The following is a 16,104-nucleotide window of genomic DNA, read 5'->3' as shown; positions in this document are numbered from 1 at the left end:
GCCTTTGTCCGTCTGTCCGTTCATCTCTCACAGGTTGTATTCATACTTATACTATACTGTAACATCTGTGTCTACACTGTGCCTATACGGTACAATACTCACTTATAGTGCAATTTTAAAACGGTAATATGTGGTTCATGGTGTATTCACCATATTTGTATCATACCTCCTATCTTATTCTGTATATAATAACGTTTCTGAGGTTAGCTAGCTGTAGCTTCAGGACAGTTACTCTGTGTCCTTGTAGGCCCTTTTTTCCTAGCCGTATATGTACAACAGGCCGCACATCGGCTATCGTCTTCGCTGCCGGTTCAATCCAGGAGGCGCACACAATGTTTCGTAATGTTAAGTTTAATCATTCACTTGTAGTTGTTGGTCATAAGCATCTGCTATGGTGCCATCACCCGGCCTGTGGTTCACTGCCTCTGTTGAACAGGCAGTAGGATAGGTTCTCAACAGTTTCCCTTGGTTCTGTTTTGTGGTATTGATGCCAATCAGTTGTTTTAGTCTTTCTTTACATCATCAAACCTACCATCAGATTTTCGTCACACGGCTAACTTTTGATTTTTTTGGGGGGATTTCTTTCTTTCATTCACTCAGCTTTTTTCTTAACATAAAGTACCAGTCATATACTACAATATACATTTGGAGGAAATCCTAATGTTTTCTCTCGTTGTAGTTGTTGTATTGTATCAGACTGTGTTTGTCAAACAGCAATTTTGCAGGTTCCTTTAAACAAACATTTGTTTTGCTAACATTTACCTTCTGGAACATTTCTTTAAAACTGTCTTTCCTATTTATTAATAGGTTTTCATTATTTTGGGAAAACCCACATTCAGATTTATATTTAAGTGTTACAGGGCACTGTTGTGATGTTAACATTGGATAAATGAATAGACTTTAAAAGTGCCTGTCCTCAAATGTGTAAATTATAAATGAATCAACAGTCGACTTAAGACATTTAAAACATGGAAAACCACACTGTTGGATGTGTAGTGTGGATGAAGGCTGGTTCAAGCAGCCTCACCTGGCCTGGGTCACCCTGCATGGAATGGAATGGAAATTATGATAATCTTACAACTACACTGAGTTCCTTCACTTAATAGTCTTTAGACAGGTTGTGGTCTCCCTATCGCCCCTGTCGGTAAAAGGGGAGCATGAGTTTGTAACTGCTAGCGCATGCGCAGTTTCGTGATACTGCAGAGGAACGACCTGTTTACAATGCAGTTCAATGTGTGATTGTGTTAGCAGGAATGTATGCTCGAATGAGTTTATAAAGGGTGTGTCAGCTTTCCATGTCCTCGCCCTGCTTGTGCAATCGTTAAAATAGCAGTTATTCGAGTTAGCATGTCGTTATAGCGCACCATTAATATATTTCGGAAAGTTTTAAGGACAACTCCAGAGGCGGGTCGCTGGGCACAGCAATGGCGTTGTCCACCAACATCCCCGGGATGCAGATCAATGACAACAAGCCACGGAAGTACTTCTCGCTACTATTCTACCAGGCCGTGCGGGACCTCAAACCCGTGTGGATGTTGGAGGACATGCGGACCATGGAGACGTTTTACCAGGAGGTCGACGACACCCAAAGAACTTACAACCCGTCCGAGGCACTGCTGTACGCCATAGTGCACGACCACCAGCCGTACGCCCGTTACTTGCTGAGCCACTACACCGACGAGGCGCTCTCTCGGCCCGGGGAGCGGTTCTGCTGCTGCCCCTCGTCAGCCCCACATCTGGCAATGACTGTTCGCTACGACAGGCGGTACATCTTGGGTCTCATCCTGCAGGAAGTGCATCGCACCAAGCCGAGCATCCCTTCCTACACGCGCCAGGGGGGATGTCTGCACGCAGATGACGGCAAAACGCCACTTCACTTGGCGTGTGAACTCGAGCGCCCCGAGGCTGTCACTATGCTCCTCGGCAACGGTGCGTCCCCGTGCGTGGAGGACCACCAGGGCAGGACCCCGCTAGACGTGCTGCTGGCACGCTTCAGGGAGCCCAGCAATGTGACACCGGCGGAAAGAAGACGAACTCTGGACAACTTGTTGATGTTCATGCCCGCCGGGTGTCACTTCAAAATGAAAGGCGTTCTCGGCAAGGAGCCGGACTTCTGGTCCAAGGCTCTAGGCGAGGCCACCTTTCAGTACCTGGTGGGGAAGACCCCCGCGGCGCTGGTCCTCTCCGCCATGCAGACTGTTCTCCGACAATTGAGCCCAGCGAGGTTTCCGGACAGCCTACTGGAGCTCCCCATCCCGTCCTCACTGAAGCCGCTCAGTTTAACCCCCTGTTCCGGTCCTTCCCGCGAGAGATCGAGGATGAGATTTGTGTAGTATAGTGTTGGCTGTTGACATTTCAGCAGAGGCAATTTGATGTAGCGTTCATAATGTATGCCTACCATACGGCACTGTAGCCTACTGTAGGCCCACAGTCCCAAAGCCTGCAATCAGCATGATGCTAGCCTATACGACCAGCGTCATGGGTTCATCGTATGATAAATTAAGAGTTTAGCCATTGGCAGGCCTATTTACAGAGATGGTCTCCTTGATTATTATTTTTAAGCCAGACTCTTTTGTGATGTCATTGATCTTAACTATGGTTCCCCCTAGCTTGTGTTGATGATGGATAAAAAAAACGATGCAAGTGGTTTCTCTCATAAATCCCTTTAAAAACAAAGTGATCTGAAATGTATTTAACATGAAGCCTTCATAATATCACATTGTAAGATTGACATAGGCCTAATTCCAGTTTGTTAGGTGGTATGCAGCACAAGTCTTCGGCTAGTAATAATGAGAACGAGGCATAGAGAGAGAGATTCAGACAGACAATGTGTAAGAGATAGAAAGAGTCCCTGAATAATAACGTAAGGGAAACAATTGAGACACCTACGATACACACTATACCTTAGGCCCACCAACCAACAAGGCAAGACAGAGTGATTAACTAGCACATAACTTATCAAAAAAAGTACAACACATGCTCACATAGGAATGGGTCGGTACCTTGTTTAAAAAAAACAAGCATTCATAGATGTCTGTGCACTAAAGGCACAACAAAAGACTATGCATAGTCAGGTATTTCGAAAAGCAAGGAAACATGGCCTGCCTCCATGGGTTTATTTTGCATAAACCAACATGGAAAGTAGAAACGGTTTCAACATTTGAAGAGGAATGTAAATCCCTAAAATAACTTATTGAAAATACAACTTAATTAAGAGATGCACTAGTGCTCACCACAGAAACAGGCATCAACAAAACATGCTAGAGGGATGAACTAGTATATACTTATCACAAAGAGTATAACACAACACATAGGGATGGGGCGTTTCCTTGTTTGAAAAAAGGCCGAATGGCACCTGAGGACAAGCCACGGCTCCGGTTCAGGGAGCCATTTACAGGCCCATTAATACCCTTTCCATTAATGTTTGGAATCAGGTTGTACGGTTTACTTTCGGTGCAAAAAAAATTTACATTTTCAATCGAGCCAAGTTTATTTATGTTTGATCGATAGGGACAGAGCAGCCATCAACATCAGTAAAAACCTACAAGATGTTAACATGGCAACGTTTAGCAAAAGTGCTGACATCCAGTCCTAGTACCAACAACAGAAACATTAAAAGTAAAAATATATAGGCCTACAGTACAAAGTATAGACAGGTATGGCATGACAATGAGTGGTCAGTGATGTCCTAAAACCTTTTGATCTCATACTTGCAGATTGATAAAATAATTGTTGATGACTTTGTTTTCATGGCAATTTAATTAAGAGATTGTAGATCTATTTTAGGAATAAATGAAAGCCAGGAATAAAAATAGGAATATTGACAGGACTCATTTACAAACGAGAGACATGTTCATTAAAAAATAAAACAATCCAAACGAATACAATGTTAATTGGCTTGATATAGATGTTCTCGTCCTCCTCATTACAGGCCGCTTGGTCAGCTTACGGCGTAAAGCAAGACGCAAGAGTCACCCAATGGCTTCAGCTACTTTCGTGTAGCTGCTCTTTCGACACTAGGGGGTGACAAATGTCCTATATTAAACACTTCTTGTTTTTTGTTCCAATGCATTTTTTTTTCAGTTGTAAAAAAGGGAAATACCATTAATAAGAAAGATAGAGTAAAAGGGTTTAAATAATGAGTGAAGAAGTTAAACAAATATTTATTTGAATGCATTTTGATATATATTGATATATATTCATTTTCTCAATAATTAGGCAAGATTTGTTTTAGTTGGCTGCCATGCATCACCCAAGTGGGTGCTACACACTGGTTGTGGATTGGCTACTAAAACCAATAGGACAATTCATCTTTAATATATGGTTAGCGAAGCCAAACAAAACATATTGATAAAATGCTGGAAGGCCGGCCTTCGTAGTCTGGGCAGGTTGGACAGATCGTCTTTGATGGCATCGTGAAAAAAAATCACTTCCTTTGCTTTGAGGTATAGGGATCGGTCATCAGTGAGATGGCAGCCATCGATGTTGAGGTGTTTCTTGCAGTCGTGAAAGTCAAACTTTAGGTCGTCCGGCCAGAACCATATCAGAATGAGGGGTTTCTTTGCGACTTTTTGGACTGGATTGTAGTGACGATTTGCGTAACTTGGGAGGGGGATGCAGTTACCATTCTGAGTTGACTTTATGAATGTAAAATACAAAGTCAATAATGTCCCCAGTGTAAATATCACGCCGCATAAGAGCTGCAAACATCCGGTCACCGTCGGTTTGGACGGGTTAGTCTCTACAAAACAATAAAGGAAAATTAATATTTTGTCATAAATATGTCAAAAGGGGACATCAGGCCATGTCTCTTCAATTTAAATACAATGAATGCCTGACTGATGAAGATTGATGGATTCGGTTCAACAAAGCAAATTACATGTCATGTAGTCCGAGAGTCCTACACGTAGCCTACTGCAGAGAACATTTTTCTCAGTTTCCATGAAGAGAAGTTCTGGAGTAGTTAAAACCAACCGATCTAGAGAATGCCAGTTACAGACAATTCACGTCAACTCAAAGCCCGAAGAACCCGGCCATGAACCGACATTTGAGCGCTCTGTGCTTTTGGCCATATATTGAAAATACCTCAGCTATTTAACTATGGCATCCAATAATCTGTCCAGAAACTCTTATAGCATTGTGTATTTAACGTTGAACTTGCCAATAAAAGTCAGTTAAGTACCAGTTTCTTTTAAGAACTTACATTGGGGGGATGGATGGACGGACGGACAAATGCTAGTTATATTTTTTGTTGGCTACCTATTTGACCTTCAATGCGTCTACCTGGGACCGCTCTTTTGCTATAGCCACCCTGGCCAATTGGTTGCAGGGAGATTTGATGGCGCGTTTGAAAAAGCCCTTTCAGAATATATATTCTTATTTAACGCAATTAAACATTAAAATAAACAGACTAATGCACTGTCAACCTGTTCTGAAGGTTTGCATATGTTGATATTGTTGTCCCTTTAATTGCATATAAGGTAGGGTGACCAGATTTGAGTTTGTGAAAAAGAGGACACTTCGTCGCGGGGGGGGGGGGGGGGGGGGGGCGAAAACATGGGTATTTTTTCTTTAGTTCGTCCGTGAACTTACATTTACGTTTAGGCATGGCTGCAGACAGTGGCGATCCTAGGTCCAATTGCGCCCCGGGCAAGATTGTTGACGGGGGGGGGGGGGGGGGGGGGGGGGGGGGGGGGGGTTGTATCGTCAGCCTACGTACTTCAGTGGGGGTTTCATTCCGTCTATACACGGCACCTTCTCAACGAGCACATGAGATCGGTCGCCCAATGACAGACTCTCTCTACAGTCAGCTCGCGCAAGAAGGTGGAACGTAAGGGAGATACCATTTCCAGAACTTGGAAGGCCGTAATAACCATAGACATATACAATGGTAATAACTAGTAGGTTATGTGAAAGACCCAGAAACACAAATATGCGACGAGGCAAATAAAAAGATAATAATAACAATAATATATATATTTATTTTTTTTTGCGACGAGGCAAAATACCGGACGTTTTTGGAATCCCTGCCGGACGCATTTTTTAGGTCTCGAAAAGAGGACATGTCCGGGAAAAAGAGGACGTCTGGTCACCCTAAAGGGCAATTATAGTTCATACTTCCAGGGATTAAATGTGCATTTTATCTGTTGTGTACTAATTGATTTGATGTTAATTGGGGTATTGTATTACTCATTTCTTTGTTTGCCCTTTTTACTACGTCAGTTCGGGCATGTTGTGTATTGTTCGTAATGAGACCTATCTGCGCGGAGTGATTTATTCCACGGGTGATACGGTTACTCGCGCAGTCAATTATCAGTCTCGCGTAGTCGGCCACGAGGGAAGGTTTCGTTGTATTGTAACCAGCAGTTGGAAACCGCACGGTGCGGACGTAAAGCCAAAATATAGCGAATTAGAAGATTCGTGCTGTCGGCAGCACGGTGTATCGGCAGACAGAGCTGCGTTTGCTGTCCGTTCGCCCGCTAGTGTTTCTCGTGGAGAAGAGCTAGCGGAGAGCTAAGCTATCCAGGAGCACGTGCTCGCGGCCTAGTCACCATAGGGACCCAGTAAGAGGCTGGTCTCCCTCGATCCAGACGAGGTTCGTGAGGCGGGTTCAAGCCCCCTACCAGGCAGCACCGCCGATCTTCACCCCAACTACAAGGGAGGTGTCCCCCCTCTCCAACGCCCCCCTTTGTATCCGGCAGTTTCAACTCACCCCCACTCCAAGTGCACCAACGACCCAGCGGCGCCGCACTACGAGCACGAGGACATTCGTTAGGCCCACCGAGGGATCTCAGGTCGGACTGTCTGCGTGTGTGTGTGCTGTGTGATTGGGTTAAAGGGAGGGTACAGCATTGGGGAGGTAGAGTCAGAGTGTGTATTGAAGTGTTTATATGTCAATGTGTTTAATGTGTATATCTAGGGTAGTTTATTGTCTGTATTAAATTGTTAAACGTAGCTTTGGTCTCCTCTCACTCTTAGCTAAATATGTACCCAGGTTTAGATATTATTTGGTTATAGATTACATGAGTCAGATTACATCCCTTTGGTAATTATACAGTCCTTTATAGGCTCCGGTACCTCCTTCAGTACATTTAATGGTCCTTCGAGCCGGATGTTGTATGTAATCAGGCATAATGTCTCAAAAGAGTGAGGGAGATGACGTAATCCCCACCCTAGATGTAGGCCCTGCCCCTACCCCCTCCCTAGAATCACTTACACCACGTTCTGTTAGAGAACGCAGGCCACCCGCGAAACTAAATGACTATCACCTGGGCACGCCAGAGATTGATAGCCCCACTAGTATGGATGACAACCAACCCCAGGCAGTAGAGGACGCTACTGCCACGCCAGAGTCAGAGTTGGTCACGCAACCTAGTTTACACCCCCCTTCCCCGCTACTAAAAGCCTCAGAAGAGACAGTGAAAGTAGTGAGCCCGCGGCTGATAGCAGCCAAGCCGCCGCTATCAGAAACCTACAGCCAAGGCGAGTCGGAGGTCCCACTGAACAGGACCGACCCCCAGGCCTTCCAACCGGGTGAGTTCTTCATCGACCCCCCCCTCTCCAGGCCCCGTGACCAGAGGTCTCGTCTATCCCGTAGCCGGCGGGGCAGCGTCCACGGTAGCCGGACAGGTAGTCAGCGTAGCGGCTACTCAGAACGATCAAGCGTTGGGAGTGCACTCTCCGAGAGGCTAATCCAGCAGTTGGTTGATAGCCAGGAGCACCAGCGCCAGGACGCTCTCGCCAGAGAGGAGCACCAGCGCCAGGACGCTCTCGCCAGAGAGGAGCACCAGCGCCAGGACGCTCTCGCCAGAGAGGAGCACCAGCGCCAGGACGCTCTCGCCAGAGAAGAACACCTGCAACAAGAAGCCCGTGGTGACAAAGAGCGTCGGGAGCGTCAAGCCCAGGCTACCGCAGAGGCACTACAACGGGCGGCCACACAGAACCTAGAACTCGCTAAGCTAGCTCTCTCTCGCCAACCAGAGTGCACTATCACGGCCCGATATCACGAACACCCACCAATGCTAGCCCCCCTAATCCAAGCAGGAGGGATGGAGAGGCGCCTCAAGTTCTGAGCCCGAGACCCCAAAGTACACCTGTGGATGAGGAACTAGAGCTCAATGAACGACTGGACTCCCTGCTGGACCGTCACCGGCAAAGCCCACACCCCCTCCCTCTCTCCTCACCATCGAAAACAGTACGCCATTACACGGGACCTTACGACCCACTCCCTAACCACCCGCCTGGTTCCATTGTTCCCTTCTTCACCGAAGACAGCAGGGAGAACTATCGGGAGATGCGACTGAGCCTGGACTACCTGTTAGGAGAACCGCAGGCATACCACAGTGAACAACAGAAGTGGCTCACACTCCATCTCCACTGCAAGCTACCGATAGCTAAGAGGTTGTGCTTCTCCCATGCCCAGTCCCCCACCCCCTACACTGATAGCATCGCGGAACTGGATCGCCGCTGGGGATGTCCATGGGACCACATCCTCGACGAGGTTGAAGCCCTCGGGGAGTTGCCAGATATCAGAAGCGATGCAGCTCTCGATGACTACACCCTCCGCGTCCGTTCCCTGGTTACGATGCTGAAACTACAGGGACCGACTGGAACCAGAGAGCTGAACACAGGCTCCACGGTAGAGCGCTTCATAAGGAAGCTACCCAGACACAGAGAGGAGAGATTCCGGCGGCGTCACGACCAGCTGTATCCCGACCAGCCGGCGGCCAGCCTAGAGGAGCTGTCCGAGTTCCTAAGAGGGGAGGTGAAGCACATCCGCCTCCCAAAGAAAGCTGAGTCGAAGTGTGGCAGCCATGAACGGTCCGATCGAGCCTCCTGGAGGAGGGAAGGATCCGTTCGGGTGATGACGACCATCTCAGAAGGGAAGGCTGCCCCCCATGGTGAACGGGGCGGCCCTAAGAATGGTGAGAAGAAGAAGGGCGATAGGACACCTCCACCGCCTTGCCCATATTGCACGGAGCCACACTGGCTCGAACGCTGTCCTGAGTTCGAGAAGAAGAACACCGAAGAGAGGAAGCAGTGGATCAAGGACAACAAACGGTGTTGGAGGTGCGCCCGCGAGCACATGGCCAAGCAATGCACCCTAAAGAGGCCCTGTCGCATTAAGGAGTGCGGCAGGACGCACCTCACAGTCCTCCATGATCTCAATGACGGAAGGGATAAACCAGAGACCAGGGAGACCACCCAGGACCCATCCGCTGAGACAGAGGAGGGTCGCACCTACTACGTAGGCCCAGTGCGTGGTTACAACTCCCGGGTGCTACTCAAGATGGTGCCGGTCGTCCTACGCCATGATGGTAAAGAGATGTCGACCTACGCAATCATTGACGACGGCGCAGAACGCACCCTCCTGCTGAAGGAAGCAGCCAACGCCCTGGGACTCAAGGGTCGACCCCACCAGATGAACATCCTCACCATCAGGCCAGAGCCCACCAAGGTCGCGGGTGAGATAGTGTCCCTAGAGATCATGGCGCGGGGACGACCAGGAGAGGTGCATCCTCTGTGTGACGTGTTCACGGCAGCCGATTTGAGCCTTTCTAAGTACGGATACCCGATAAAGGCCCTCGAGGCTAAGTACCCCCATCTGTCTGAGTTGGAGCTTGACCAAGAAGAGGAAGTGGTGCCGACCATCCTGCTTGGGTCGGACTACGCCAGGCTCACCCTCCCAAGACGCATCCTGCCGGGCCCGAGAGGCTGTCCCGTTGCCCTAGATACTCCACTGGGCTGGACCCTCCAAGGCCCCATCAACCTGAAGAGTACTAAGCCCAGCCAGACCCGAACCCACTACCTCGGAGCCGAGGCCGAGGATGGGATACTTATGGAGAACGTCCGTAAGCTATGGCAATCGGACACCACCGCACTCCCACCTCCAGTCAAGACTCCAGCAACCAGGAAGGGAAGGACCCCCAAGAAGGTGGCTGAACAGCCGACGGCTGTTCCCCAGCCTGAGGAAGAGTCCGTTCCCGCTGTAAAAGTGGCGAAGCCGAGAAGAAACCGGAAGGCCGCCCAGCAGGAGCCTCAGGTGGGAGTGATGGAGGAGGAGGAGGTCAGTGAGGGGGCGGCTGACGCTCAGCCCGAAGAGCCGGCCCTGTCAGGGTGAAGGCCAGACGAGGGAGGAAGGCTGGACCAGAACCCGAGGCGGTCGCCGTTGAACAGGTCGCTGCCAAACAACCGACCCAGGCCCCGGTCCGAGCCAAGAGGGGAAGGTCAATCAAGGCCAAACCAGAAGAGGAGGCGGAGGTAGACATCCCGGTCCTTCCAGAGGCTGTTGTGAAGCAGCTGCCTGAGAAATCAAGGAGATCAAAGAAGACCAAGCAAGAGTCTGTTGAGGAGGAGGAGGCCTCCGAAGAGCTCCAAGTGGTGGAGAGTTTGGCCCCTGAGAAGGTGAAGGCTCCGTCTAAAGCCCGGGGAAGAAAGGCCAAGCAGCAAGAGGAGGCGGAAGAGACCCCTGTGGAGTTGGCTGTTGTCGCTGAGGTGGTCGAAGAACCCACCGCAGCCCCGGCTGAAAAACCCAAGAGAGGAAGGCGGCCAACGGAAGCTGAGCTGAAGAAGAACTACAGAGACATGACAGAGGAGTTGAAGAAAGAACTAGCCCCCCTCCAAGTCGACTTCCAGTACAACCCACCTAGCGCCCCTCATTTCGGAGGAGTGTGGGAGAGGGAAGTCAGGTCAGTGAAAGCGGCTCTCAACTTCGCCCTTGGAGGACAGGTCCCCAAAGCAGAGGTCTTCGCCACAGTGTTGGTTGAAGTGGAGGCCATCCTCAACTCTAAGCCGTTGGGATACACGAGTAGCGACCTGGCTGACCTCGATCCCATCACGCCCAACTCTCTCCTCATGGGGCGGCCAGACACAGCTCTCCCACTCGCCGCCTATGCCTCAACTGATGACGTCAGTGATCGTACCTGGAAGTACAGTCAGGCTGTAGCTGACCAGTTCTGGAGGAGGTACACTTCAGAATAGGGCTGGGCGATTTTTTCGGTTTAATCGATTAATTTGCATTTTTTCTTTCCTACGGTTTGTGAAATGGCTGAACCGAAAAATCGCGATTTAAAAACAGTTCTAGACTCTTCCGATTTGTTTTGCTGAATAGACTCCGTAGTAGCCTCCTCTCTCACTTTCCAGAACGCGCGCAAAACTCAGCCTACTGCAATCACATTCACCTCGCCCCCGACAGACTTGGGGGAGAGCCGGGTCGATTGAAACACTTTTCAGTTAAACGTCTTTTGCAAAGATGACGTTATGTATACAAATAATTTGTGATCAACAACTCACATGTGTGTTCTCTTAGTTACAAGTGTAATTTAATACATAATGATCGAGCTGTTTTTTAACTTTGAATGTAAGTTGACATCCGTTTCAAAAGCCCCGACTAGTCGGGACGTTTGAAACACACATGCAGGACGAATGAAACAGCATATTTTAAAAAATAATAAAAAAATTCGCGGGGTTGGTCAGTCTTGCCGTGGTTTTCGAGGAAATCGCTGTGTTTCAATCGACCCTGATCTCCCCTACCATAACAATGTCCACGAACACCGATGAAGAAGAACTCGTTCATAAAAAGGGTGCTACTTCAGTCGTATGGAAGTGGTTCGGTTACAAGCGGACAGACATAGAACAAACATCTGTACTTTGTAAGGTTTGTAGAAAGTTGATCGCGGCAAAACATGGGAACACAACCAACTTATTCCAGCACCTGCGACAGAGACATGCAGTGGAATGGCAGGAGTGTGTAGCACTAAAAGATGCAGATCCGAGCTCAAGCCACAAAGCGCCTGTAAAAAAGCAGGTAACCTTGGCAGCAGCATTTTCAGCAGTCATTCCTTATGACAAGAAAGGGCCCCGGTGGCAGGCGATCACAGATGCGGTGACATATCACATCGCAAAAGATATGGTCCCCATCTATACCGTAGAAAAAAACGGGTTCATTAAGATGCTGCAAACGATAGACCCAAAATATCAACTGCCCAGCCGCAAGCATTTCGCCACAGTTGCATTGCCTAATTTATACAACATAACAAGAGCTGGAGTCGCAGAGCAGCTGCAAAACATCGTTTATTTTTCCACCACTACCGACCTATGGTCCAGCCGAACCACACACCCATATTTGAGTCTGACTGTGCATTTTATTGACGGAGAATGGACCCTGCGAGGCAAGTGCCTGCAGACATCGTACTTCCCGGACGACCACACTGGCGAAGTAATAGCCCAAGGGTTACAAGACTCGCTGGCCTCCTGGAAGCTTCGAGAAGACCGTCTTGTTTGCATGACTACGGACAGCGGTACCAACATGATTAAAGCCTTGAGACTGACTGAGTGGCCCAACCTCCAATGCTTTGGACACAGACTGCACAACGCCATCAGTAAGTGCAATTTATTTATTTAAAAAGGGACAGTGTGCAATTACATTGGACATATAAATGCACCAGATTTAGTTAAAAAACTATTCAATGTATAACAAAGTGCTACATGTATGTATAAAAACGAATTGAATGGATTGATGCAGTTGCATATTAGGTTGCACTGAGTTACATTATGATGTGTTCAAGCTCTATTCAGTAAAAAAAAAGTGTGTGTGTGTGTGTGTGTGTGGGCTACGCATTAATTAAATTATACCAGTACAGTGTGAAACATTTTCTTTTCTTTGTCAAACAGAATTAGGCTTAATTAAGAAGTGTTAGACTATCATAATGTGTAAGATAATGCATGTGTTCCTGCGGACACACTAGGCTATGTGTTAAAGAGAGACACATGCATAAAATAATTTAACACTGTAACCCTCTCTCCTCCCACTGGTTTGACTAGTCTGTGCTACAGCCATCTCCTTGTATTGTCATATTTTTTTTTCTTGTGTTTGTCTGTCATGGAAAAATACAATAATATTTAAATCATTAAAAAAAAGACTATCACAATGTGTGAATGCAGTTCTTGTCACATTGATCAAATGGTGCTATTCTAAAATGTTCCTTTTTGGTTTCCTCCCTTTTTCTTTCCTTTTTACAGTGAATGGTATGAAAGATCCACGGATTGACCGTGCCATCGGTGTTTGCAAAAAAGTTGTAAGTGCCTTTTCCTTCAGTTGGAAGAAGAGAAGAGATATGGCAGTGGTACAGGCTGAGCTCGGTCTACCATCTCACAACCTCATCACCGAGTCCCTAACCAGGTGGGGTTCGAGACAACTGATGGTAGAACGAGTGTTGGAACAGGAGAAGGCCATAGCACAGGTCCTGGGAGCAGACAAGAAAAGCAGGCACCTGGTGCCCACCTGGCAGGACATTGACGTGTTGGAGTCAATGAATAAAGCTGTAAGTCCACTGAAGGAATTCACTGATGCCCTATCTGGTGAAGCCTACGTGAGTGTCTCCTACCTCAAACCGGTACTCCACCTGTTAAACAACAGCCTTCTGCAGCCAGAGGAGGGTGAGACCGAGCTCACCAAACAAATCAAGAGCAACATACTCAACTACCTCAACAATAAATACAATGACCCTGTAACACAGGAACTCCTGGACATGGCCTCACTCATGGACCCCCGGTTCCGGACAACGTATATAGCAGATGACGAAGTGGATGGAATCAAGAAAAGAGCTGTTACAGAGCTGATGTCTCTTCCAGCTGAGAAAAGCAAATCCCAGCCTGGCACATCTGTGAAGGACCTGCACCAAGAAGAAGCTGCTGAGCCTGTTACAAAGAAGAAGAAAACTCTAGCAAGCTTCTTCAAGAAGAAGACAGTGACGCCTACCTCCCAGTCAGAGCAGGACAAAATTGAAGCTGAGCTGTCATCCTACTTGTTGTCGTCTGAGACAGACCCTGATACAGACCCACTGCAATGGTGGAAGGTACATGAAGCTAACTTCCCAAGACTGAGTAATCTGGCCAGGAAATATCTCTCCATTCCTGCCACAAGTGCCCCTTCGGAGAGGGTTTTCAGTACGGGGGGTAACATTGTAACATGCCAAAGAGCATGCCTCAAGCCAGAGGCAGTAGACAGGCTTGTCTTCCTTGCGAAAAACCTGTAGACAACTTCCCAGAAAGTTAAAGGGATGTTATTTTGTTTGAGAGTATTTTCATCATAAATTGTATTATCATTATTTATTATTTGTTGTATTTCATTTTACAAGTTTTTCAGGAATGGCCTACAAGATCTTTTTTTTTCAGTTCGCTTGGACCCCTGGATAACTGCTTGCAGTTTTGTTGTGTTAATAAAGAAAATATGTATTTAAATTTTGCCCTGGTCTTTTTAATTTGTTTAGAGAAAAACAGAAAAAAAAAATCGAGGTTTAAATCGAAAATCGTCCATTAGTTAGAAAAAATCGAGATTTTATTTTTAGGCCAAATCGCCCAGCCCTACTTCAGAATATCTTCCCAATATGCAAGGCCGTCGCAAGTAGCACAGAGAGCGCAGTAACTTGGAAGTTGGCACTCCCGTCATGCTTGTAGATCCGGCGTTACCCAGAGCGCATTGGCTCCTGGGGCGGGTGAAGACTGTCGTCAAAGGGAAAGATGGAAGGGTCCGCTCGGCGATAGTGGACACAGGCCGAAGAACCTGCCATCGACCCGTGGCTCGTCTTATCGAGCTCCCCCCACACCCTGACCTGAACCCCCCCTGATTAGTTTGAGTAGCAACCTTCATTTTAATATTACTGATTTCCTTCCTGTAAATCAGGGGGCGGCTGTTCTGAACGTTTGCTTATGTTGATATTGTTGTCCCTTTAATTGCATATAAGGGAAATTATAGTTCATACTTCCAGGGATTAAATGTGCATTTTATCTGTTGTGTACTAATTGATTTTATGTTAATTGGGGTATTGTATTACTCATTTCTTTGTTTGCCCTTTTTACTACGTCAGTTCGGGCATGTTGTGTATTGTTCGTAATGAGACCTATCTGCGCGGAGTGATTTAGTCCACGGTGATACGGTCACTCGCGCAGTCAATTATCAGTCTCGCGTAGTCGGCCACGAGGGAAGGTTTCGTTGTATTGTAACCAGCAGTTGGAAACCGCACGGTGCGGACGTAAAGCCAAAATATAGCGAATTAGAAGATTCGTGGTGTTTCGTGCTGTCGGCAGCACGGTGTATCGGCAGACAGAGGTGCGTTTGCCGTCCGTTCGCCCGCTAGCGTTTCTCGTGGAGAAGAGCTAGCGGAGAGCTAAGCGAAGAGCTAAGCTATCCAGGAGCACGTGCTCGCGGCCTAGTCGCCAGAGGGACCCAGGAAGAGGCTGGTCTCCCTCGATCCAGACGAGGTTCGTGAGGCGGGTTCAAGCCCCCTACCAGGCAGCACCGCCGATCTTCTCCCAACTACAAAGGAGGTGTCCCCCCTCTCCAACGCCCCCCTTTGTATCCGGCAGTTTCAACTCACCCCCTCTCCCCTCCCCCACTCCAAGTGCACCAACGACCCAGCGGCGCCGCACTACGAGCACGAGGACATTCGTTAGGCCCACCGAGGGATCTCAGGTCGGACTGTCTGCGTGTGTGTGCTGTGTGATTGGGTTAAAGGGAGGGTACAGCATTGGGGAGGTAGAGTGTGAGTGTGTATTGAAGTGTTTATATGTCAATGTGTTTAATGTGTATATCTAGGGTAGTTTATTGTCTGTATTAAATTGTTAAACGTAGCTTTGGTCTCCTCTCACTCTTAGCTAAATATGTACCCAGGTTTAGATATTATTTGGTTATAGATTACATGAGTCAGATTACATCCCTTTGGTAATTATACAGTCCTTTATAGGCTCCGGTACTTCCTTCAGTACACAACCCTTCTTGGCCGTAATCAAGACCATCTAAATCTTGTTTGACGTAGTTTTAACCACCATCTAGCCTCTGCTATGAAAGTTCAACTGAATACAGTGTGATACTACGTTAAAGGTACAGGTAGGTGAAAGAAAATTTACTATATGCCTACTGCATCATAAAATGGAAGTTAGCCTAGGAAACCAGACAAAGCTTATCAACAAGGTATCTTTGTGTTTATTTCATCAGGCCACATGTGTGAAGCCTTGGATTAATTCCATAGATCCAATAGATTTCATGCCTGCATCATAAGTTTAATTCAGGAGCACATGCGCCGTCTTGACCACTGTTTGTCATTG

At 47.6% G+C, this 16,104-nt stretch overlaps 2 protein-coding genes across 3 annotated transcripts; both read left to right on the top strand.

The window, feature by feature from the left end:
• Positions 1-1,135: 1,135 nt before the first annotated feature.
• On the top strand, positions 1,136-5,112 carry zgc:112001 (uncharacterized protein LOC550384 homolog). Its single transcript, XM_056581508.1, has one exon. It carries the CDS (start codon positions 1,425-1,427, stop codon positions 2,331-2,333), a length of 909 nt encoding a protein of 302 aa, XP_056437483.1. The 5' UTR covers positions 1,136-1,424; the 3' UTR covers positions 2,334-5,112.
• Positions 5,113-7,679: 2,567 nt separating this feature from the next.
• Positions 7,680-14,309, top strand: LOC130374631 (E3 SUMO-protein ligase ZBED1-like). Of its 2 annotated transcripts, none has more exons than XM_056581507.1 (2): positions 7,680-12,380; positions 13,021-14,308. In XM_056581507.1, the coding sequence occupies exon 1, from the start codon at positions 8,294-8,296 to the stop codon at positions 10,118-10,120; it is 1,827 nt and encodes a 608-aa protein (XP_056437482.1). In that variant the 5' UTR covers positions 7,680-8,293; the 3' UTR covers positions 10,121-12,380; positions 13,021-14,308. The 2 variants fall into 2 exon arrangements, with proteins under 2 accessions (XP_056437482.1, XP_056437481.1); XM_056581506.1 differs by having other exon boundaries at positions 10,126-12,380; positions 13,021-14,309.
• The last annotated feature ends 1,795 nt before the right edge of the window (positions 14,310-16,104 follow it).

The sequence above is a fragment of the Gadus chalcogrammus genome, chromosome 21, assembly GCF_026213295.1.
Source record: "Gadus chalcogrammus isolate NIFS_2021 chromosome 21, NIFS_Gcha_1.0, whole genome shotgun sequence".
In the NCBI taxonomy this organism is placed as follows: Eukaryota; Metazoa; Chordata; class Actinopteri; order Gadiformes; family Gadidae; genus Gadus; species Gadus chalcogrammus.
Note: the sequence above shows the minus strand (reverse complement) of the source record. Positions and strands in the feature narration are given on the sequence as shown.